The 25,936-nt window shown below is 47.3% G+C and overlaps 1 protein-coding gene across 5 annotated transcripts in view; it reads right to left on the reverse strand.

The window, feature by feature from the left end:
• Positions 1 to 25,936, reverse strand: part of IL10RB (interleukin 10 receptor subunit beta) — a 46,711-nt gene that overhangs the window by 6,470 nt on the left and 14,305 nt on the right. For 2 of the 5 annotated variants that reach the window (XM_055279581.2, XM_055279580.2), the window contains 3 exons: positions 23,288 to 23,435; positions 18,204 to 18,361; positions 9,390 to 10,424 (listed from right to left, as the gene is read on the reverse strand). In XM_055279581.2, the coding sequence (XP_055135556.2) occupies positions 10,251 to 10,424; positions 18,204 to 18,361; positions 23,288 to 23,435 (480 nt within the window). In that variant the 3' untranslated portion in view covers positions 9,390 to 10,250. Of the gene's footprint in view, positions 1 to 9,389; positions 10,425 to 18,203; positions 18,362 to 23,287; positions 23,436 to 25,936 lie in introns of those variants that run through there. The other 3 variants (XR_010120796.1, XM_055279583.2, XM_055279582.2) reach the window with 2 other exon arrangements.

A 25,936-nucleotide genomic window follows, 5' to 3' on the forward strand; every position in this document is an offset into this window, starting at 1 on the left:
ACCTGTGTCGCTTTCCATGGGTAGAAGCAGGTCATTGGCACTGTCCACACTCAAGAGGAAGGGAATCCTCAAGGGTGTGGCTACCAGGAGGTGGGGATCATGGGTGGCTATCTTAGATGATAGATTCTGGAGCCAGACCACTTGGGTTCAAGTCCTGGCTCTGTCATTTCTTGCCTGTGTGATCTTAGATAAGTGATTGAAACTCTCTGTGCCATAGTTTCTTTATCTGAAAAATGAGGCAGGTAATAATATCTGCTTAACTGGGTTGCTGTGCGAATTAAATGAAAATGCAAAAGTGCTTAGAACAAGACCTGCACATAGGAAGCAGTAAGTAAGGGTTGGCTATCACTCCCACCCCATCAGCTCCACGGGGCAGGTGTGCAATGCAACCCTCAGGGGCAGCCCAGTAGCAGGCAGGCCCCAGGCACAGGCCAAGAGGAGGGGAACTGCAGCTGGCTTGTGTTTCCTGTTTTTATTGAATCGTTCAACCCAATTTAAAGTCTGTCCTTGCCACGACTCCTCCTGCTCCGAGATATTACTCCCACACCTTTAACCTTCCGGGAATCTTTTTTATCACAATCCAACAGCAATAAATTTGACCTCATGAAGTGCCAGCCCAATAGTCAGTGGCTGTTTAATTAAGAGTTCTGATGGGCATGGAAACAAAGACATTGTTTGGTGTCTGCTTGATTCAAACAGGAGTGGTGAGGCTGTCAGGAGACAGAACCATGGACCTGACTCAGGGAGAAAAATCGTGTTGAGTCTCTGAGTCTCCAGTTCATAAAATAGACTTTGTTTTTTACTTCCCTTTTGTTTTTTACTTCCCTTTTGTTTTTTAAGGAAGTTGGTTTGCAACAGCATTTTCTGAACTAGAGAGTTCAGGAAATGGGACAGTGAGGCAGCATGCACAGTCATTCTCAGTTAAGTCCCTTGCTGAGAAGAGTAAGATACTAAGTTCCCATAAAATAAATCCAAATGACCCTCTGCCCATCTTCTTCCCCATTTTAGGTACTAAGAACATACTAGAACTGGTCGGGATAAAACAACGGCGCCTTTCCGTGCTGGATTAAGTTTCCTGTGGCTGAAGTAACAAATGATCACAAGCTGGATGGTTTAAAACAACAGAAATTGTCCAAGGAATGCAGCCCAGTAGGTTTCAGCCTTACTTTACCCAGCCCCTATTCAGGATGGAGTCGCTCTGGTTCAAACACCTCTGAGAACTGCACCAGCCGATTGAGTGTCTGGTGAGGGCCTGTCCTCATAGGTGGCTCCTTCTCTGTGTCCTCACATGGTGGAAGAGATGGGCAGCTCCTCTTTTATGAGGTCATTAATCCCATTCACCACCTCTTAAAGATTTTGGAGGGGCACAAACATCCAGACTGTAGCATCCTGTACAGATCATAACTGTTTTCTTTTACCTCGCGTATTTGTTTTATTTTTGTTTTTCGCTTGCATATGTTTTATGGTGATTTGTTAACTTACAGCTCTCTGTTTAATCTGCATGTATAATTGTCATGTATCCCAAGAAGGCTTTTGTTTATCTTTTTTTTTTTTTGAGATGGAGTTTCCCTCTTGTCCCCCAGGCTGGAGTGCAATGGCACGATCTCAGCTCACTGCAACCTCCGCCTCCTGGGTTCGAACAATTCTTCTGCCTCAGCCTCCTAAGTAGCTGGGATTACAAGCACCTGCCACCACGCCCAGCTAACTTTTTGTATTTTTAGTAGAGACAGGGTATCACCACGTTGACCAGGCTGGTCTCAAACTCCTGACCTCAGGTGATCCACCTGCCTCAGCCTCCCAAAGTGCTGGGATTACAGGGGTGAGCCACTGCACCCAGCCTTCATTTTTTACTATCCATTAATTCAACAAATATTTCTTTGTACCAGCTACTTAGGATTATCTATTAGGCACAAAGAAAGGGGTACAACTTGGAGAATTTCTTCCCAGGTGGTCAGTGGTGAGTAGCCGAGAAGCCCAAAGTGCATGGGAAGGATGCATTCCTGGGGCACGTTTCCCAGAGACACTCACAACCCCTCAGGAAAGAAATCTTCCTGTGGAAGCACAAGGTAATGAGTGGAGTCAGTTAGCTGGGTATTAAAAGAAAGTGACCCCTTTGAAAGCCAGATAACAGAAGGTCACACAGAAGTGCAGGTAAGCACGTCCTTTCAATCTATCATACCTGCTCTGCTACAGCAGCTGTTCTCCACCTTGCCTGCACGCTGGAATCACCTAGGAGCTTTAAAAAATGCTGATGCAAGAATCCCTCCGCAGAGAGCTGAAATTCATTGGTCATGGTAAGGCCTGGGCATCCACATTTCTAAAGCTCTCCTGGAAGCCACAGTGTGCAGCTATGGCTGAGACCCATAGTTGTGAGAGGAAGGAACAAAGGTGCCCTGGAGGCTAAACCAGTCTGGGGATGGGTGTGGGAGGTATGTTAGGGGAGGGGCAAGAGCCCTATAAGGAAGTGAGATATTTTCAACAAGGCGAGGCAGCCAGAAAGAGCGAGGAGGAAGGGTAGAAGGGGGTGAGGATGGCTTATACTGTCTTCCCCTCAGGGAATCTTTCAAACCAACTGGACATATGTTTTCTGCTAGAATGTCTGGTTGGTGGCCCACAGATGTTCTGCTGAAACCCTTTCTGGTCCCAGAATTCTTGGACATTTTCCCACAGGTGGAGTTCTTCCCTTAGTCACTTCCTGGTGAAGTGCTATCCTTTGTCTGGGGAAACACCCAAGGTTCATTGTCTTATGCTAAGGAAATTGAAGACACAGACACAGGAAATTGAAGACATGGACACACAAAAACTGGGTTTAACAGCGGAAGTTTAATAGGTGAAAGAAAGAAGAGAGAGCTTCCTTGTGCAGTGGGAGAGGGTCCGAGTGGGTTTCCGGGTTTGGGGCAAGATAATGGTTGGTTTTATAGACGAGCTTGAAGAGGCAGTGTTTGATTTATATAGGGCACAGTGGATTAGTTGGGCCAGCTGTGCCATTTACATAGCCCACAAAGAGGCTGGCCATCCCACCCTAATCTTTTATTCTGCAGATGGGGTCTCTACCTGGCCAGCACCATGACACCCGCACACATGACGACAAAGAGAAGGGAGGAGGAACCTCCATATTGGATGTACCTGGCTTCCAGGTATCCCTTTTCTATTGGCACAGCTGCCGCATTCACCTGTGCAAGCTTCCAGCTTGCTTATCTATGCTTGCAGCTTGATTTTTCAGGCTGCTTTTTGTTAGAAATGTTTTGGGGGCTGCTTTTTTATTAAAAGAAAATTCCACCAAGAACTCTTTTACCCTTACTAACTGCCTAAATAATTTCTTTTTCAACTCCTGTATCACTGGCTGCAAAATTTGCAGCTTTGGCAGATTAAATGTGTTACCCACATCCTCCCAACTCAGTGGGGCTCCAGCCCAGAGACTCGAAATCCACCCTGAGTACCAGCAGGGCATAGGCCACACATATGGGATGAGCTCTTAGCACAGCTGCCATGGTTGCCTCAGGCTTTTGTTATGTGGTTTCAGAGGTTCCTGTGGAAGGTTCAAACCACAAAGACTAAATGAAAGATTATATGTATTTATCACAAAGTCTGGCACATAGTAAGCACTTCATACATGATACCTTTGTCCATATTATGACTTACCTAAAAAGAAAAAAAAAATCAAGTACATTTAAGAAGACAACTGTTGTCTTAATTCCCTAGACCTCACATAGTTCTGTGATATGGAAAGAGAAACTCTCCTGGTGAGAAAAGGCCTCTGAGTGCCTATTTCAGGAATGCAAATAAAAAGGAACCAAGTGGGTGCTGATTCCCCAGTGTCCTCACCAGCATCCTTGTGGTGCTGTGTGAATGCCATCAGCCTTACTGTTCTCTGCATCTCTCCAAGTAGGCCCCGCAAAGGCTGGTGAGGGACACAGGCTTAGCCCATCTCATGTATCAGCTGGTCTGGACGCTGCACACCCGAACACAGTGCTCAGCAGTTCCTGGCTATTTGGGAGCCACTGCTCAGCACAGGCAGTGTCCCCTCCTATAGATGTCACCCCGTAACACCCTCCCTTTCAGACTGGGGTGGAAATGTTCCCTATCCGACAGAAAGATACCAAAACAAGACCACTTCTAAGGTTAAGTAGCAAAATGAAAGTGAGATTCTCAAACAGATTTCTTTTTCTGAGACAAAGACCCATTATCAGCGCTCATTTTGAGAAAATGCTGTGTGTTTTGAACACATATGGGGACTGAATACATGTTCGAATGATGACTGTTTGTAAGCATCTGTATATTCATTACAATTTTCCCCAACTTTTGTTTTGAAAACTTTAAACCTTTAGAAAAATTCAATGCCCAGATACCCTTCATCTAGAATCACTATTAATGCTTCACCATATTTGCTTTCTGTCTCTGTCTCTCTCTTTCTCCACACACACAAGTGCACTTTAACAGCTCTGACATTTAGATGTGTCTTACAGTTGATACTGAGGCATAGCTTAAGTGACATTTTCCTTTTTTCCACAGTGGTTCAAATACTAAAGGTGAATCTTACAATTGATGGCATCTTAGATTCAATAGACAACAGAACTGGAAACTGCTTAGTATAGTGTCTGGCTTATTGTCAATGCTACACAAATGCCAGCTATCGTTACTATATTAATATAATGGTGAATTTGTCTAATTCTTCTTATAATTTTGTCCATTTTGATCTATTTTGAAGCTATGTTGTTAAGTGCATACACATTTACAACTGCTTCACCTTCCTGGTGAACTGAAACTTTTTTTTTTTTTGAGTTGGAGTCTTGCTCTGTCACTCAGGCTGGAGTGCAATGGTGCGATCTTGGCTCATGGCAGCCTCCACCTCCTGGGTTCAAGCGATTCTCCTGCCTCAGCTTCCTGAGTAGCTAGGATTACAGGCATGTGCCACCATGCCCAGCTAATTTTTGTATTTTTAGTAGAGACGGGGTTTCACCATATTGGTCAGGCTGGTCTCGAACTCCTGACCTCATGATTTGCCTGTCTTGGCCTCCCAAAGTGCTGAGATTACAGGTGTGAGCCACTGCATCCTGCTGAAACTTTTTATGATTATATAGCAGTCCTTCTTTAGTAATGCTTTGTGCCTTAGAGTTTATTTTGTATTATGTTTTTTTGTGTTTAAAAAACCTAAAGCTTTATTATTTTTTAAAAATATAGTCTGATAACTTATCTTTTGCTGGATCAGTTAGTCCATTTACTTTTGGATTCATTTCTATTATATTGCTTTATGTTTTGTATTTGCTTCTTTTTTTTTTTTTTTTTTTTTAGGTTCTTTTCTCTCCTTCCTTGTCCAAGTAATCCTTTTACTGGGTAATTTTTTTTTTTTCTCTCGAGACAGAGTCTTGCTCTGTCACCCAGGCTGGAATGCAGAGGCGTGATCTCAGCTCACTGCAACCTCTGACTCCCAGGCTTGAGCGATTCTCCTGCCTCAGCTTCCCAAGTAGCTGGGACTATAGGCACGTGCCACCACGTCTGGCTAATTTTTTGTATTTGTAGTAAAAATGGGGTTTCACCATGTTAGCCAGGATGGTCTTGATCTCCTGACCTCGTGATTCACCTACCTTGGCCTCTCAAAGTGCTGGGATTACAGGCGTGAGCCACTGTGCCCAGCCTTTTTTTTTTTTTTTGAGATGGAGTCTCGCTCTGGTGCCCAGGCTAGGGTGCAGTAGCGTCATCTCGGCTCACTGAAGCCTCCATCTCCCTGTTCAAGTGATTCTCCTGCCTCAGCCTCCAGAGTAGCTGTGATTACAGGTGCCTGCCATCACACTGGGCTAATTTTTGTATTTTTAGTAAACATGGAGTTTCACCATGTTGGCCAAGCTGGTCTCAAACTCCGGACCTGAAGTGATCTGCCCGCCTCAGCCTCCCAAAGTGCTGGGATACAGGCGTGAGTCACTGCACCAGGAGCTGACTGGGTAATTTTATTCCACTTTTTCCTCTCGTACAGGGGTTTTCAGTGTCTACACTATTAACATTTTGGACTGGATTATTCTTTACTGTGTGGGCTGCCCTGTGCATTATAGGATGCTTAGCAGCTTCCCTGACCTCTATTCACTAGATGCCAGTAGCACATCTCCAGCTGTGGCAGCCAGATATGTTTTCAGACATTGCTGAATGTCTGCTGGGGGACAAAACTCACCCCCTTCCCCATTGAGAACAACTTCTTTATTAATGACGTTACTCTAGAAATTTTAACATACTTAAACTTACCTATGTCTCAGATTAATCAGTGCGTTTATCCTTCTCTCAAACACAAGAACTTTAAAGTACTTTAATTTTCCCCCACCTGTGTTTTAGCTGTTTTTAAAACTCATTGTTGTTTAAATTTAAAAAAATTATCTATCATTGACAGATAAAAATTGTATTTATTTATCATGTACAACATGATGCTTCGAAATATGTATACATTGTGGAATGGGTAAATTGAGCTAATTAACATATGCATTACCTCATATTCTTAACATCTTCTGTGTTAAAAAACACTTAAAATCTACTCTCTTAGTGATTTGCCAGAGAAATGTGACAGTACCTGGAGTGGGGCAAGCAAGTCAAGGGTGGGTTATTTCAGGTGGCTGATATTTCACTATGATTGTGTTTGACTGGGTGGGGTCTGTAGACAGGAAGCTGAGAAGTCCAGCTCCTGGTTAAAATCCTGCATGTTATTTTCCAGGCTCGGCTGTGGGCAACTGCAAGGCCTGGTAGGTCTAATGGGGAGACTCCCTACCTACACCTGACTTGGCACAGCCGGGACACTGTAGTCCCTGGAGGGAGCTGAGGTCAAGGTCTCAGGCCCCTGACCTGCCAAGTTCTTTCACACACCTGCATTCCCAGCCATGGCTCCTTCATTCCCGGGTCTCTCTATCCAAGGTCTTCTTCAGGTGCCTCTGCCACTGCTTCTTTATGCAAGGGAGAGGGTAAGGAGTGGAGAACTTTGAAAAGACATTGTTATACCCTCTGACTCAGTGGTACTTTCCCCAAAGGTATTGTGTCAGCAAAACCCTCCAAAACAACAACTAAAAAAAACCAATAATTTAAACTAGAGACCTATTGTACAACATGTGGTGTGTTATTAACTATAATCTGACATGATACCTTTTGGGAAAAAAAGAGAAAAAAATTATTGTTTTATAGAGTCAATGTTTGCTTAGATTAACCAGAATATTTATCAGTTTCTTTCCTATATTTCTTCATAATATCGCAGCACCCATCTGGGATCGATTTCCTTCTGTCTGAAATAATCCTTTAGATCTTTTATCTAATAAACATGTTTTGATGTCAAATTCTCACAGTTTTGTTTGAGTCTTTACTTTATCCCTTTTCCTGACAGACATTTTTTGCAAAACATACACTTCTAAGTTGACAAAGTTTGTAATGCACATGAAAGGTATCCTACCACTGTTTGCCTTCTGTTAGGGCTGATAAATCATCTGCACGTTTGGTTGTTTTTCCCCCTTGAAGGTAACCTGCCTTTTCCGGTTTTGGTGTTCTGCATTTTCACACTGATATGATTTCTTCTTATTTGCCCAGCTTGAGAATTGTTGAGATTCCTAAATTGGTAGACTGGTGTCTTTTATCAGCCATTGTCTTTTCAAATACTCGCATGGTGCTTTTGCTGTATTCTCTCTCACCTCTCCTTCTGGGACTCTGATTAGTAACCGACATGTGGTAGGTCATCTCACTCTACCCTTCATATGTCTTGTATCCTAACCACTCATATTTTCCATTCTTTTGTTTCTCTGTACTGTGCCCTGGATAATAACTTCTTTTTTCTTTAAAAAAGTGTAACAAGGTCTTGAAATTCAATTTCAAAAATAATTTTTATTTTATTTTATTTTATTTTTTATTTATTTATTTTGAGATGGAGTCTCGCTCTGTCACCCAAGCTGGAGTGCAGTGGCGTGATCTTGGCTCATTGCAGCCTCCACCTCCTGGGTTCAAGTGATTCTCCTGCCTCAGCCTCCCAAGTAGCTGGGATTACAGGTGTGCACCACCATGCCTGGCTAATTTTTGTATTTTTAGTAGAGACGGGGTTTCACCATGTTGTCCAGGCTGGTCTCGAACTCCTGATCTCAGGTGATCCACTTGCCTCAGCCTCCGAAAGTGCTGGGATTACAGGTGTGAGCCACCACACCCTGCCAAATTTTATTTCTATATACATGCAGCAAACATTGAAAAAAGTTTCAAAAAAGCAATCACAGATCTACCCTCCCTGTGACGGTTAATTTTATGTGTCAACCTAGCTAGACTGATTGGGTAAAACGATAGTCTTGATGTTGGTGTGAAGGTATTTTTAAAGATGAGATTAACATTTAAATCCATAGATTTCTGAGTAAAGCAGATTACCCTCCATAATGTGGGTGAGTTTCACTTCTATCACTTGAAGGAAGGCCTTAAGAGAAAAGAAGCCTGAGGTCCCTTGAGGAAGAGTTAATTCTGCCTCCAGACTGCTTTTGCTCAAGCTGAAACATCCACTCTTCCCTGGGTCTCTAGCCTGTTGGTCTTCCCTGCAGTTTTTGAACTTGCCAGCCTCCACAGTTCCTTAAAATAAATCTCTATGTTCATTCTATTGGTTCTGTTTCTCTGGAGAACCCTAATACCCTTCCTTTTCTCTTTCTTTTCTTTCTTCTCTTTCCTCTTTTCTCTCTTTCTTTCTCTCTCTCTCTCTTTTCTTCTTCTTTTTCTTTTCTTCTTCTTTCTCTCTCCTTCCTTCCTTCCTTCCTTCCTTCCTTCCTTCCTTCCTTCCTTCCTTCCTTCCTTCTTTCTTTCTTTCTACAGGGTCTCATTCCATCACCCAGGCAGGGCCGGATGGCAATGGCATGAACATAGCTCACTGTAGTCTTGACCTCCTGGGCTCAAGCTATCCTCCCACCTCAGGCTCCTGAGGAGCTGGAACTATAGACACAAGCCACCATGCCTAATTTTAAAACTTTTTGTAGAGAAGGGGTCTCACCATGTTGCCTGGAATGGTCTCAACTCCTGGGCCCAAGTGATCCTCCCACTTCAGCCTCCCAAAGTGCTGGGATTACAGAAGTGAGCCATTGTACCTGGAGACTCCGTTTTTTGCTCAGTTCTGTGTCTAATCTGCTGTTAAGCCTGTCCCCTGGCTTTTTAAACTTCCACAACTATACTTTTTATTTCTAGGTTTTTGTTTTTTTAAATAACGGATCTGGCCCTTGACTGCAATTCTAGTTTTTGAAGCTTTAGACTGAGAGCTCCCAGAAGACTCAGACCTAGTACCTAACGCAGTGCCTGGTCAACAGCAGGCAGGGTCTAGGAAGTACTTGTGGAATGAGGGGACATCAAGATGGCAAACTAGAGCCTTTTTCAATATCTAACAATTACACACAGGTAGTATTACAAACACATACAGTGCAACACAGAGTAAAACTTTAATGGAGCACCAGCAGCATATAAAACATATATAGGTAGAAAAATAAATTCAAAGTACCCCAAAGAATCCAAAAGTCCATGTTCTGTATAGCACTGAGCTGACCACCCTTGAGTTGAGGTCGATTTTCAGATCAGTCCATCCATAACCTGGTAGAATATTACATCTACCAGACGTAACATCTCCATTCTGATTCCTCATTTTAAATATTTCTGTGTCTCACAATTTTTCTATCTCACAAAGCGAGATGGAGTCTCACTTTGTCACCCAGGCTGGAGTGCAGTGCCGCTGTCTTGGCTCACTGCAACCTCCTCCTCCTCCCGGGTTCAAGCAATTCTCCTGCCTCAGGCACTCGAGTAGCTGGGATTATAGGCACATGCCATCATGCCCAGCTAATTTTTGTATTTTTAGTAGAGACAGGGTTTCACCATGTTGGCCAGGCTGGTCTTGAACTCCTGACCTCAGATGATCCGCCTGCCTTGACCTCCCAAGGTGCTGGTATTACAGGCATGAGCCACTGTGCTCGGCCCTGTTTCTCACAATTAAAACATGATCCTATTTTAGTGATATAAGAGGCTGAAAATTACACTCTCGGTGGCCAAATGTTGAAAACATCATGAAAGCCTGTATAAGGCAGTGAGTTCCCAAATGGAGTATTTTTGCCAAGAGAGCCTTTAAAATGCAGCTCTTTGGTGGCTAAGTCCAGGGTCTGGGAGTTCTAGATGTGGGGCTGGCTCAGATGGTCTTGGCCCTCGTTTGCTGCCCTGATCCCTCACTGAGGCAGATGTGAGACGGAGTATGTCACTGTGCCCAGCCGAGTGTGTTTCCTTCTCAGAGCCTAGCTCTGGGGTCCCTGCCCAGGCGGGGTCCCGAGGCTGCAGCTGTCACCAGGATTCTGCTTGCCGCTCTCAGAGTCTTCTGCAATGACACTTAGCTTGTCGAAAACATCATTCTCATCCGACAATGGAAAGGAGAAAAACAGAAGTGTGTTATGGTGAGGATGGCCCAAAAACTGTGGAGGGAAAGAGGACAGTTAATGATCAATTTTCTCCATTTCTTTTTCTGGGTTTACAAAGATTTTTTCACAGAACTCCTGGCTGGAAAATCTATTTTATTTTATTTATTTATTTTTAATGTTTATTTTTTTGAGACAGAGTCTTGCTCTGTCACCCAGGCTGGAGTGCAGTGGCACGATCTCAGCTCACTGCAACCTCCGCCTCTCAGGTTCAAGCAATTCTCCTGCCTCAGCCTCGCAAGTAGCTGAGATTACAGGCATGTGCTACCACGCCCAGCTAATTTTTCTATTTTTAGTAGAGATGAGATTTCACCATGTTGGCCAGGCTGGTCTCAAACTCCTGACCTCAGGTGATTCACCTGCCTTGGCCTCCCAAAGTGCTGGGATTATAGGCATGAGCCACGGCCTCTGGCATCTTTTGATTCACTATTTATTTTTATTTTATTTTTACAGGTGGGGATACTCACTGCTATACAAACGAAGATTTTTTTTTTTTTTTGAGACGGAGTCTCGCTCTGTCACCCGGGCTGGAGTGCAGTGGCACAGTTTTGGCTCACTGCAACCTTTGCCTCCCAGGTTCCAGAGATTCTCCTGCCTCAGCCTCCAGAGTAGCTGGGACTACAGTTGCCTGCCACCATGCCTGGCTAATTTTTGTATTTTCAGTAGAGATGGGGTTTCACCATGTTGGCCAGGCTGGTCTTGAACTCCTGATCTCAGGTGATCCACCTGTCTCAGCCTCCCAAAGTGCCAGGATTACAGGTATGAGCCACCATGCCCGTGCCCGGCCAATCTTTGGACTTTTTTTTTTTGAGACAGAGTCTCGCTCTGTCGCCCAGGCTGGAGTGCAGTGGTGTGATCTCGGCTCACTGGAAGCTCCACCTCCCGGGTTCACGCCACTCCCCTGCCTCAGCCTCCTGAGTAGCTGGGACTACAGGCGCCCACCACCTTGCCCGGCTAATTTTTTGTATTTTTAGTAGAGACGGAGTTTCACAGTATTAGCTAGGATGGTCTCGATCTCCTGACCTCGTGATCTGCCCACCTCGGCCTCCCAAAGTGCTGGGATTACAGGCCTGAGCCACCGCATCCGGCCCAATCTTTGGACTTCTTAAAAATGTGGCTACTAGCAAATCTAAAACACACATGGCTTGCAATATGCTCTATCAGACAGAGCTGCCTTCTCACTTTTAATAGACACCAACTCTTCTCAGTTTGTGTCACCTGTAGCCAGGGCTCCTTAAGGGCAGGGACCACATGATAATCTTTGTCTCTCCAGTGCTTTGAATGATGAAGATGCTCCTATATGTTTCCTGAAATCTCTTCTGGTTTCCCACTCTCCATTCTTCATCTTCCTAGGTCCACCAATGCTCTTAATCTTCATAATTAGATGGAGAATCTTCTGTAAAGCTTTGCATCTTGAACCCTTTCCCTCCAGATGGAACCCCTCTTAGTGTCATTTCTACACAGCCTTCTGATATGACTTAATGGAACCTGAGGGTGGCTCCACTACCTGCTGGTGCGGACCTGTCGGGATTTTCCCTTGTGGGTTTTGAGCAGCTGATGGAGGGTGGTGGGGTGCTCCTCTGTTGGGCCAAGAAGGAGGCTGGAGGGAAGGGGAACCTCTCTAAAACTTCGGATCCAGTGGATTAATGAGAATGGACTGGAAGCTACTTTGGATTTTCCCGGGATAATGGGGACAGGAGAGATCAAAGGAAGGTGTATTAAATCTCAAGGAAGCAGTATCAGCTGAGTCTCCTGGTTGGACACACACACACACACACACACACACACACACACACACACACACAAACAAACAAACTGGTGGCTGGCTCAATAGATGAGTGTAGGACGAACCTCCCTAGTGCTTTTTTTTTAACTCAAAGTCTCCATTCCTAGCAAATCTCCCTAAACTCTAAATGATCCTCTGGGTCCTGGTTAATGGATTCTATAAATTATGAGTCAAGCTGGAGAAAGTCGTGATGTGAGGAGCCCGAACTGCTCCGTAGTTGCCTGGCCCTTCTCCAGCACCCTCCATCCCTTCTCTGATTTCTCAGATCTTACAGGGGCTGGCTCCACGGTCAAGTCTGCAAAGTCTTCTAGCCTCAGAGGTGAGAGCTCATGCCAGCAGGCCCCTCTACTGTTCATTCCGTCTGTTCTTTCCTGTCTGACCAGTTTCTTTGATGGTGAAGCCAAAAACAAAAATAGCAGGTGAATAATTTTGTTTCCTCTTGGTTCTCAGTTAACACAATACCTTTTACCCAAGCAAAGGGCCCACCCTCATTCTTTTTTCTTCCTGCTACAGCTGTGGCTTCTCAAAAGCTCATAGAGGATTCTTAGTTCATTCTGGTGCTGCAGTCTCCTTGGTACTTTTTTTTTTTTTTTTTTTTTTTTTTTTGAGATCGAGTCTCGCTCTGTCGCCCAGGTGGAGGTTGCTCACTGCAGCCTCAGCCTCCCAGGTTCAAGCGATTCTTGTGCCTCAGCCTCCTGAGTAGCTGGGATTACAGGCATGGCTAATTTTTGTATTTTTAGTAGAGACAGGGTTTCACCATGTTGGCCAGGCTGGTCTCAAACTTCAGACCTCAAGTGATCTGCCGGCCTTGGCTTCCCAAAGTGCTAGGATTATAGGTGTGAGCCACCATGCCTGGCCTGGCACTCTCTGTAGGGGGTTCTAGTCGCTCTGTAACACTTGCCTATGGTCCTGTGCCCCACTTTCCATTGAGGGTAGATGCAGTGCTATGTTGCCCAGATCCCTTTTGTGGTGGAGGCGCTTGTTCCCCCAGCCTCCAGGAATATCCGAGGCTGAAATGGCTCACAGCCGAGTCCCGTTCTAGTCTGTGCCCTTCCCAGAAGGCAGTTGCCTCGGTCAAGGCTCTGTGCCCTTCCCAGAGGCAGCCTGCATCAGCTAACTGGTGGTTCGGGGACAAGGGCCTGATATTAGCTATCACAACAATACATTAATAGGACCAGACATGCAAGAAGTGGCAAGGCATTGGTGAGGCACACACACTGCAGAAGGTGAGAAACTCACCCTGTAGAGATTCAGGGACCTGCCACATCCGTGATATTTGAGGGGACCCTTGCAGTGGGGCATGACAGGACATCCTTTTTAAAGGACCAATTATTGTATCTCGCCCTTCCCACCACTGAGAAGGAAGCATTGTGCTGTGGAGGCCTCAGGGTTCTGGAGGCAGCATGTTCCACGCCTAGGAATACTGACTGCTCCAATATGTTTATCAAACGACACAGGAGGCTGCCGGCACGGAGGGGCCCCAGGCAGGAAAGGGCCCTGCAGAAGGTATGGGCCGTGGAGCCTGCAGCCCTATGCGCACCTCAGGACTGGTACATTACCCACCAGGGACGACCTGTGAATCCAACCTGGAGAATGTGTGACTTGGCATATCCTTGAAGTGTCTGGGGTGGAAAAAGATGCTGGATGGAGTTTATGGCAAATCCCAAGAGGAAAATCGCAACATAGATACGAGAGTTCTGGGGTCAGGCGGGGCCATCTGCAGCAGATAATTATACTCTGTTTGAAAAAGCAGCTCCTGGGATGCTATGCGGTCCCAGCAGAGACAGAGCTTCTGACGAGGGACACGAGGTGATCGTGTGCCCAGAAGTGACCATCATGAGGCCTGAGACCCAGTAGGTCCTGAGATAGGGTCAGAGGGTGCATGTCGGCCACAGGCAGGTGGCTCGGACTCCTGTCCCCTCTACCCCTGTCGCACCGTGTCTGTGTCTGCTCACATGATGACCATAAAGGGGGGATGGGTACTTATGCCTAGCAGGAGAAGGAGGAAAGGCAGGCCTGGTTTCATGGCAAGGTTAGCATGGTATGTGGGCACACACCGAAAGTGGTCCGCTGCTGCACTTCAGCCCCAACAAGGGAGAAAGCCTCCCCACGGGCGAAGCTTTGGGCCGTGGGTCTGGTCATCACCTTTATGTGGAAAGAAAAGCAGCCCAAGATCAGGTCAGCTGTGGGATCCCAGGCAGGGTTTAGTGACAAGCCTGGTGGTCAGGGGCCCTGGAGAAGGAAGACTGGAAGGTTAGGGACAAGGACGTTTGGGAAGAAGGACGGACCTGAGGGAGTAGCTGGAGAGTGGAGATTTCTGCATCCCATATTAACTCCCACTGAGAGCATGTATCATAGACAGCAGACAGCCAGGGAGACATGATGACACAGCCAGTGGATGTCAGCCAGCCTCTGCCACTGGTCACCTGTACGTGGCACAGGGCTCATGAACACAGCAGCCGTGGTGGCAGGGATGGAGGCTGTGCGTATGCCTGAAAGAAGGGGCTCCCACTCCCACGGCTGGGTAGCCACCACTGCTGTGGAATGTCCAACCTGCCTGCGACAGAGATCAATGCTGAGCCCCTGATATGACGGCATTCCCTGAGGAGACCGACCAGCCACCTCGTAGCAGCCACCTGATGACATCGACTCTTGCACCACTCTGGAAGGGGCAGTGGTGCATCCTGGCTGGAGCTGACCTTTAGTTTAGGAGTGATTTGCTGTTCGTGTCCTGCAGGGCCTGTCAGGACCCCTAAGGTCTCACAGGTGTTTGCTCTCCTGGGAGAGGATCCTGTTAGGGGCTGAATTCTGTTCCTACAAAATTTATGTCCTGGGTCAGGCATGGTGGCTCATGCCTGTAATCCCAGCACTTTGGGAGGCCAGGGCGGGCAGATCACTTCAGGTCAGGAGTTTGAGACCAGCCTGGCCAATATGGCGAAACCGTGTCTCTACTAAAAACACAAAAATTAGCTGGGCGTGGTGGTGGGCGCCTGTAATCCCAGCTACTTGGGAGGCTGAGGCAGGAGAATCGCTTGAACTCAGGAGGCAGAGCTTGCAGTCAGCCAAAATCATGCCACTCCACTCCAGCCTGGGTGACAGAGTGAGACTCCGTCTCCAAAAAAAAAAAAAAAAAAAAAAAAAAGAAATTCGTATTTCCTAATCCCTCTACCTCAGAATGTGACTGTATTTGGAGATAGGGTTGCTGCAGAGGGGATCAGTTAAGTTAGAATGAGGGTCTAGTGGAGTAGGGTGAGCCCTCCCCCCGTGACTGGTGTCTGTATAAAGAGGGGGCAATGTGGACACAGACACTCACATAGGGAGAAGGCTGTGTGAAGATCAAGGCAGAGAATGGGTGATGCCTCTAGAAGCCAAGGAACGCCAAAGATCGCCAGCAACCCTCAGAAGTTAGGGGAGAGGCCTGGGACAGATCCTCCCTCACAGCCTCCGAGGAACCCACCCTAGTGACACCTTGATTTGGGATGTCTGGCCTCGAGAACCGTGGGAGAATCAATTCCCGTTGTTTAAGCTGCGCAACGAGTGCTACTTTGCTACAGCAGCCCTGACAAACTAATAGAGATGGCGCATCGCATGGTGCCAGACCAATGGACCCACTGACAGTGAAGGCGGGACCCCCCGGTCGTATCACACCCTGCACCACCCAGCAGCTGCCAGCCTGGAAGAAGGACGGAGCGGGCTGTTGAAAGCGCGGGGGAGGCGCCAGCTTGGAGATGACATCTGCTGAGAGTGGGGCGTTGTCCTCCAGCCCCTAGCATTCACCCAAGACCAACAATCACGTGGTGCTGTGTCCCCAGCAGGTGGAACATCTGGGTCAGGAAGCAAGCGCGGGGCAGGAGTGGCGCTGTTCACCCTCATGCCCAGTGACCTCCTGGGGAAACCGCTGCTCCCTGGCCTTGTGATTTGAGGCTCTGTGGGTCTAGGGCAGGGCCAGCAAACGAAGGCCCACGGGGCAGATCCGGCCTACCACTTGTTTTTTCATATGGCTTTAGGATTTTTAAGTGATTACATTTAAGTGGTTATATAAGTGACTACATAATTTTGACTTGTATTTCTTGCCAACAGAACCTAAAATATATATATATATATATATATATAAATTTTAAAATTTTTTAAATTTTGAGACGGAGTCTCACTCTGTGGCCCAGGCCGGAGTGCAGTGGCGCGATCTCGGCTCATTGCCAGCCCCGCCTCCCGGGTTCAGACCATTCGCCTGCCTCAGCCTCCCGAGTAGCTGGGAATACAGGCGCCCGCCACTACGTCTGGATAATTTTTTGTATTTTTAGTAGAAACGGGGTTTCACCATGTTAGCCAGGATGGTCTTGATCTCCTGACCTTAGGTGATCCACCCGCCTCAGCCTCCCAAAGTGCTAGGCTTACAGGCACTAGCCACTGTGCCTGGCCTTCTAAAATATTTCTCATCTGGCCCTTTAAGAAAAAGTTTGCTGACACCTGGTCTAGAAGGTTCCCAGAGTGGGAGCATTTCTACCAGGGGACATCAAACAAGGCCCGATAAACTTTAAGCCACCTCCTCAGGCCAAGAGACTGGCAGGCAAGGAGAGAAGTCACCACTGTATCACAGTGGGTACCCGCCAGAGTCACTGGGCACCTCCTGGGACTCCCCTGCCCGATTTTGACAGCAAATTGACAAGTGCAGGGACAGACCATTGCCTGAGATGGGCCTGGGGACCGGAGCCTCAGTGCTCTCTGGGATGAAGGCTGGGTCACCCGATCAGGTCAGCAGCCCCTACAGCACAGGCTCCTCCTGGGAGAGGAGAGCGGGCCCTCAGGGCCAGCAGAGGAACAGCCAGCCCGACAAGCATTCCTTTGTGGTCCTGACACCAGCAGCAGCAGCGGGGGCTGGAGGGCATTCCACTCATCTTCCTCCTGCAACCTTCCCCAGGAAACGAGATCAACTCAGATCCTGGAGGAGCTGCTTCCGGTAGATCCAAGTGGTCCCAGGGGTGACTGTAATGGAGGCTGTGGTGCCTTCAGGAATGAGGCACTCGTGCTCCTAGCTCCTGGCTGCTGCTGTCTCACCCCTCACCCTAGCTTAGGGCCCCTTCCTGGGAGTAGCCCACATCCAGCACATGGCCAGTGGGGAGTTCACATGCCCATCCCTCTTGCCTCAGCTTAGGACATCTCTAAAGGGCCACCCCAGCTCGAGAGGCCACGTGGGATTGGCTGAGGCCTCTGTTGTGGCTGTGTGACAGCTCCACCTCTCTCTGCCTCATCTGGCTACCTTCACTCCCTTAGGGTCTTATTCCCAAGGATGTGCCCCATTAAGCCTTTTGAATACAAATCTCTATTTTAGAGTCTGCTTCCTGGGAAATGAGACCAAAGATAGTTCCTTTGGGTCCGGGCTTGGCATCTTTTCATTTTCAAGTGTCAGTAACTATCCAGAGTTTCATTTCTTAGGGCTTCTTCAGTCCTGTTATCATTAGTCAGGTGCATTGTTTCTTCTTCCTAACCCTTTTACAAATAGCCTTCCTAAAGTCCAGGAAACACTACCCAGAATTTCAATTGCTCTCGTATATTCCAAAACTGGAAATGTGCCTTTCCTTCCCCCTATTCTCTCCCTCTGGCGATTTCCTGGCATTTAGCCTCCAGTTTTCTCTTTCTTCCACACTGAGCTCTGTTTTTTCCCCTCCTGCCCTAGAACCATCACCTTTGCTCCTCAGGGACCTGGGGCTTTGGGCAGTGAAGGCTGGAGAAGGAGCGATGCCCTAGGTGCAGGGAGGGCTACTGGACAAACCTGCACCCCTTTCCTCGGGGCTGTTCCTTGACCTCAGACTTCCCTGAAACGGTTACAAGAGAATGGACCAGCACATAAGATGCGCGCGCGCGTGTGTGTGTGTGTGTGTGTGTGTGTTTTCCTGGAAAACATGTTGTCTGGAATTGGGCAGCCCTAACTTGAAAGGAAAGCTCTTTCCAATCAAGGTTTTCAAATCCACATCTCACTCCATCCTACCTACCTCTTTCAGGTGCTGTGGAAGAGAATTCCTAGGGGAGAAGGCGTACTTTGTCTTCTTGTAAACGCACCACAGCAAGGCGAAGCAGCCGAGGAGTGCCAGGCAGACCACGAAGACCGAGGCCATGAGGATGACGGCCACCATCCAGGAGGGGACCGTTTCTGCCAGGGATAATGGGCATGTTACATTCTTGTCACAGGTCGGGTCACAGTGATCCCAAGAGCATTTTAATCATTACAATCCCTGAAAACAGAGCCTGTACGTTTATCTTGGGGGACGTCTCAGAAACAGCAACTGGTTGGAGGACCCAGAGGTTTTCGAAGAGTTTCACCCTTTTCCTATCTTCTCCAAAGTTTGGTTTCTGGAATTATTGCTGATACACATCCAAAGAATAACAAGCAAGAATTCTGATCCACTGTACCTACTGGCAGTGTAGCAATGGGCCTCCCTGGTCTGGATATACCACTTCTGCCTTGACACAGTAAGTGAGACTCCCCTGGACACCTGAGCCTGAGTCAAACACAGGCACCATCTCATTCTATATTGAGAAAGACAGAAACTCTGCATGAACAACTCTATCCAAACCCCTGCACTAAGCCAGGTGTGGTGGCTCACACCTGTAATCCCAGCACTTTGGGAGGCCGAGGTGGGAGGATCGCTTGAGCCCAGGAGTTTGAGACCAGTCTGGGCAACATAGTGAGACCCCTTCTCTACAACAAAAAATTTTTTAAAAAAATTAGCTGGGTATGATGGCACACACCTGTAGTCCCAGCAATTTGAAAGGCTGAGGTGGGAGGGTCGCTTGAGCCCGGGAGGTCGAGGCTGTGATAGTGAGCTATGATTGTACCACTGCACTCCAAACTGGGCGACAGAGTGAAACCCTGCCTCAAAAACCAAAACCAAAGCCAAAACAAACAAACAAACCCCTGCACTAAGAGACTCGGCCAAACCCCAGCATAGCTTCTAGCAGGCCAAGGCCAAATCCCTGAGACGACCCAACCCCCTTGAATTCCTGTCTGGAAAAACCCAAGGCTGCCTAAGGAACTTACCATTTCTTCTTCCCAGTCCCTGATGAGAGGCCTTGACCTCTCTTTCGGAGAGCATTTATTAAAAAGGGCTTACAGTGGTGAATCCTTCCTCTGTCCCTTTGAGACATATATGTATCTCCCACAAGCCAGGGATATTTTTCTCAACGATCTGAGAGCCATTCTTTTGAAATCATCAGGAAGGACAGGGCCTCTGTCTCCCTGTCTCTGTGGGAGGGTAGAAGCCTAGCCTTGATAAACGCCAGTTCACAGACACAGAGGGCCTCACGGCACTGATCCACCCCCTTAGCTGATTTAAAATTTTTTCACTTCCCTGATTCTGCTGAACTCCCCATGCATTCTTTCTTTTTACTCCCTCATTCTCCTTTTATTTATTTTCATTTTTGAGATAGAGTCTTGATCTGTTGTCCAGGCTGGAGTGCAGTAGCGCCAACACGGCTCACTGCAGCCTCGACTTCCAGGGCTCAAGTGATCCTCCCACCTCAGCCTCCTGGGTAGCTGGGACTATAGGCATGTGTCACCATGCCCAGCTAATTTTTAAAATACTTTATAGAGATGGGGATCCCACTATTTTGGCCAGGCTGGTCTCAAACTCCTGGGCTCAAGCGATCCTCCTGCCTTAGCCTCCCAAAGTGCTGGGATTACAGGCATGAGCCACTGCACCCGGCCCTCGTTCTCCCTTTAAAACACCTCTGAGTAAATGGAACTTGGCCCTTTTCCCAACTCCAGTCATTACTGAATAAAATGTTTTGACTGCTTTAACTAGTGTCCTGCTTTGCTTATCTTTGACAGAGTCCAGGATGTCACCTGGGTTGCTCGTGGTCCCAGCTCCCCTTGTTCGGCTCCAGGTCCCTCCTCCAGCTGCCCTGGCCACCTGATCTCTCTGTGCCCATCCCCTGCCAACCAGCACCGCCCTCATGAGCAGAGCATTTGGCTCTGAGAGGGGCCAAGAGAACAAACACTGCCCGTGAAGAGCATGTCATTTTAAAGGGACACAGGGATCAAAGAGCCCTGACACAGCACATGACCCTAGAGCTACAGCAAGTGCAGTCACCTGCTGGCACCACATGGTGCTTGTCACAGTGCGTGGCTCACAGGGGACACTCCTTAAACGTCTGATGGATGGAACTGGCGTCTGTATGAGGGAAGCGGCTGGAAGGACCTGAGCATTTGTGCCGCCCCCAAACCCATGGCCCTCGTTCTCTTGTGTTTTCATTCCCACAGGCGGCCTCCCATCTCCCCAGCTCCTGTCCTTGCGGGTTTCAGCACTCCTTATTCCAGTTCTTGGTTCTTGTTTGTTTCATGTACCGGAGCCCAGAAGCGGTGCCGTCTGACCCACGCTTCCAGCATGTTCAGCTCAAACATATGAGTCTGCTCTTGGTGATTCCAGGGTCATACAGCAGTGAGCTGGCTGGAGCAGCCCCCAGTCCACACCACAGCTGAACACGTGAGGTCTCCTTGGGATTTGACATCCCAGGTCTTGGGAAAGTTCCAGGCTCCTACTCATCCATCCATCCTTCCATTAACATTTCAGTAGTTCTCTAATTTGGCGCCGGGAGACTCATTCAAACAGGGATCCATGGGCCCCGCCCTGTTATTTTATTTTGGGTAATGAACCTCTGGGGCAGTGCTTAGGTCTCCTGGTGTCTCAAACTGGGGCATTTTAGCATCTTAGATAAGGACACATCTGGGTGACAGTGACATGATTCAAGGAATGCTTTTGTTACTCACCCCAGATGGAGAGTTCCAGAAGGGGAAGGAGAGAGGACCCTGCTCTGCACAGGCTGTGAACTGTGGGAGAATCTCTAATCTACATCCTCTGTGTAAAGTTCTCTAACTTGTTTCAGATCCATCTGACCACACCAGGAGGCAGACTACTCTTTGCTGTCTTATCCACAGGGACACGGTGCCTCAGTTTACCTATGGAATTAATCTATAGGTAGTAAGTTACAGAGAACATAACCTGGGCTTAGATGAGCCTGTGTTCTGGTTGATCCTTTTCATTTACTAGCATTTGGGCAAGTTACTTAACCTCCCTGTTTTAGGCTGTTTTTGCACTGCTATAAAGAAATAACTAAAACTGGATGGCTGGGCGTGGTGGCTCATGCCTGTAACCCCAGCACTTTGGGAGGCTGAGGTGGGTGGATCACTTGAGGTCAGGAGTTTGAGACCAGCCTGGCCAATATGGCGAAACCCCACTCTCTACTAAAAATACAAAAATTAGCTGTGTGTGGTGGTGGGTGCCGTAATCCCAGCTACTCAGGAGGCTGAGGCAGTAGAATTGCTTGAACCCAGGAGGCGGAGGTTGTGCCAAGATCGAGCCCCTGCACTCTAGCCTAGGCAACAGAGTGAGACTCCATCCAAAAAACAAATAAACAAACAAATAACTAAAACTGGGTAATTTATAAAGAAAAGAGGATTAATTAGCTCATGATTCTGCAGGCTGTACAGGAAGCATAGCGGTATCTGTTTCTGGCGAAGCTTCTGGAAGCTCCCAATCATGGTGGAAAGCTAAGCGGGGACAAGAGAGAGCAAGATGCCACATACTTTTAAACCACCAGATCTCGCAGGAAGTCACTCACTATCGTGAGGATAGCACCAAGGGGATGGTGCTAAGCCATTCATGAGAAATCGGCCCCCATGATCAAATCACCTCCCACCAGGTACCACCTCCAGCACTGGGGATTACATTTCAGCATGAGATCTGGATGAGGGCAACATCCAAACTGTATCACTCTCTGAACCTTCATGTTCTAGTTTGTAAAATGGGAGATCCTTCTAATGCTCCCATTGAAAACTTGTGGGATTTAAATGGGATAGGTGTGTTTTAAGAAAAAATGAAAATGGTGTTTGATGAAAGCAGGTTTTCAATGGCTCATACCCTTTTGTTTTGTAAAATGTTTGGATTTTGTCAGTTCATGGGTGATTATTGGTATTTGCAAGCTATTTGAAATGTTTTCTTTTCTTTCCTTTTTTTTTTTTTTTTTGAGGCAGGGTCTCACTCTTATTGCTTAGGGTGGAGTGCAGTGGCACGATTTCAGCTCACTGCAGCCTCTGCCTCCTGGGTTCAAACAATTCTCCTGCCTCAGCCTCCCAAGTAGCTGGGATTACAGGTGTGCGCCACCACACCTGGCTACATTTTGCATTTTTAGTAGAGACAGCGTTTTGCCATGTTGGCCAGGCTGGTCTCAAACTCCTGACCTCAGGTGATCCGCCTGCCTCGGCCTCTCAAAGTGTTGGGATTACAGGCGTGAGTCACCATGTCTGGCAGACATGTTTTTCGTTTTGATCAAACTGCATGCCGCCCATGTTTCATCCTTCCATTGTCTGAGCTTGCTGAACCCTTCACCAACATCTTTAAATTATAGGAAGGCCTGCTGTTTGTATGCAGATACCTGGGCCACAGTTTTCACCAATATGCAACTGCAGTGTGTCTGCACATAAATATGCAGTGTTTAGGCCAATGGGAACCTTCTCTCTTTCCTTCTCCCGTTCCTTCCTCCAAGGTAGAAGTGGTCTATATGGTGTGTGAAGGACTGTGTTGACATCCTGGTTCCCTGCATACAAGGGGCCCTGAATCAGGCAGCACTGGCTGAGGACGGCGGTCAGATTTCCTGACACTTGCTTCCCATCACGTGTCGGCAGGGGCTGGAGATGTGCCGCCTGGGGAGGAAAGACCTTTGGGGTATGTGACAGGGCTCGAGCTCTGCTGGTGGTCTTGGGAGGACTGATGGGCCTTGCTTTAGGGAGCCTGGGATGGTAGAATAAGTACTGCCAAGGGGGGCTCATGGAGGCAGACCTCGCTCCACCAGACAGAAAAGGTTTCTAACAACTCCTTTGATCTAAGAGTGAATGAGCTGCCTCAGAAGCGGGTGTGGTCTCCTTCCCAGCATGAAGCTGATCAGTCAGGGCTGAGAGACAATGTCAGGGTGATAGATTTCTGAACTGAGCTGGAGAGTCTGAGTTGGATGCAATCATGTCTAGGGCAGGTGTCTATAAAGCTGTTTAGGATGCTTAGCGGAGGTGCATCTCAGGACTCACCGTCATTGGTTGTTTGCTCACAGACAGGCTCACTCCATTCCCCAGCTTTGTTCCGATCAGGAAGAAACCCTCGAACTTGAACACAATAAGTTGTCCATGGCTCCAGGTTTCTGAGGACCTCAAAGTCATACTGGGGAGTAATTTGAAACTAGTAATGGAGACAAAAATAAGAACATGACTAAGCAGTGAAAGGGCACCACTTTTTTTTTTTTTTTTCCACATTTACCAGTTATAATAGCTGTTTTAGACTTAAAATAGGAAGGAGCAGGTAGCAGGTGCTCCTCTCAGTTCAGGGACCCTGAGGCCACTCAGGGGGTGCATCAAGGACTGACAGTGGTGCCCACAAACCATTTTGGTTCCCAAATTCTCCAGCTTAAATGACACACAAGCCATCACTTCTTTTTTAAAAAAGATAAAGCAGGCCAGGTGTGTTGGCTCATGCCTGTAATCACAGCACTTTGGGAGACTGAGGAGTTTGAGACCAGCCTAGTGAACATGGCAAAACCCCATCTCTACTAAATATACAAAAAATTAGCCGGGCGTGGTGGCGCATGAGAATTGCTTGAACTTGGGAGGTGGAAGTTGCAGTGAGCTGGGATCACCCCACACTGCACTCCAGCATGGGTGACAGAGCGAGACTCTGTCTCAGAAATAAATAAATAAGTAAATAAATAAATAAAATAAACCAGTCTTTTAATTATTATTATTTTTGAGATGGAGTTTCACTCTTGTTGTCCAGGCTGGAGTGCAGTGGTGCGATCATGGCTCACTACAACCTCCGTTGCCAGGCTCAAGCAATTCTCCTGCCTCAGCCTCCCGAGTAGCTGAGAATACAGGTGCACTCCACCACACCCAGCTAATTTTTTTGTATTTTTGTAGAGACGGGGTTTTGCCATGTTGGCCAGGCTTGTCTTGAACTCCTGACCTCAGGTGATCTGCCCACCTTGGCCTCTCAAAGTGCTGGGATTACAGGTGTGAGCCACTGCACCCAGCCGCAATTGGTTATTTCTCTTTTGGGGTTGGGGTTGTTGACAGCATGCCTATATTCCTTTATTGCATGAGGAGCTAAGCCCATGGGGGTCAATAATTGGAATATATGAAGAAATGGTTTAACTTCTAATAAGTAAATTAAAAGACCAAAAGCAAATCAAAGCAACAACTGAAAAAAATGGCAGCTTGCAGTTCCAGAAGTCCAGTGCCTCTAAAACCTTACAATGCAAATTTTTTCAAACATTAAACTCAGAGGCAAGCAGGTAAGGTGGTGGCATAGCAGTAGAGGGACCTTCTCAATCCCTGCTGGGGCTTTTTCTGCCCTTTCACGTCTGGGCAACTTCTGGTTTTATCTTCTCACTTTCTCCCAACAGGAATAAAGAATTCTCAAAAGCCCTTCATGCTGTGAGTTTAGGGACCTAGTCTGGCACCGCCTCAGGAATCTCTGCATTCTAGAGGGGAACCATATAAGCCTGTATTGATACAAAAATTAGCCGGGTGTGGTGGCAGGTGCCTGTAATCGCAGCTACTTGGGAGGCTGAGGCAGGAGAATCGCTTGAACCCAGGAGGCGGAGGTTGCAGTAAGCTGAGATCGCACCACTGCTTTCCAGCCTGGGTAATGACAGACTGCGACCCTGCCTCAAAAAAAACCCCCAAAAACCCTGTATTGGTGGCATCACAGGCACCTGTGAGAGTAGCAGTGCAGCAGGCAGCCTTTCCACACTCGGTAAGTCACACTGAAGGCTGCCACACAACTGGCCGAAGGGAGAGGACAAATGTGTAACCAGATGCCCGTGTTGTGGGCATGTGTGAGAAAAGAAGCTAAACAGTAAGTGGAGTTTGCATTCACACTTGCCTCAGGAGGCACCTGACCCTGCTTACTGTAAAACTAGATCCTTAATTGAGGTCTGCTGCTAGTTCCCGGAGGGGAGCGATCTGCTCTTATCTTTGTACCCCAGGGCTTAGCAGAGATGCCTGCATTTGATCAGCGATTGTGAGTATCAGAATTCATATGTTGAAATTTAACTGTCAATATGATAGGACTCAGAGGTGGAGGCTTTCGGAAGTGATTAAATAATGAGGGCAGAGCCTTCCTGAATGCCATTGGTGACCTTAGAAAAGAGCAGCAAGGGAGCTGTTTACATCCTTGCCCTTTGCCTTCCACCATCTAGAAGGCAGAGTGTGCCAGTGCTCACCAGACACTGCATCTGCTGGTGCCTTGATCTTGGACTTCCCAGCCTGCAGAACTGTGAGAAATAAACTTCTAGTGTTTATAAGTTACCCAGTCTGTGGTATTGTGTTGTGGCAGCAGGAATGGACTAAGACATTGCATCATTTAATGGAACTTTTTTGGGGAAAAAATTAACTTGAGATTTTTTGGGCTATGCAGTGTGTGTATATAAATTTAACTACATCATTCCTAAGATAATAAACATGGGTGATCCCATCTTCCCAAACACTTTGAGAATTAAGTGGTAAAATCAACATTTAATGTGGAAGAGATAACATATATGTAATATGACATACATAACATATATATAGGTCAGTTTAGGACCATGAATGGCATTTGGCTCAGAAACATTAGGTATCAGAATAAACCTTGACCAAGGATGAATAAAAATAACCTTAACATGTCTAGCAAAGAGGAAGGAAACCTCA

Source organism: Symphalangus syndactylus, chromosome 5, assembly GCF_028878055.3.
Source record: "Symphalangus syndactylus isolate Jambi chromosome 5, NHGRI_mSymSyn1-v2.1_pri, whole genome shotgun sequence".
Classification (NCBI taxonomy): domain Eukaryota; kingdom Metazoa; phylum Chordata; class Mammalia; order Primates; family Hylobatidae; genus Symphalangus; species Symphalangus syndactylus.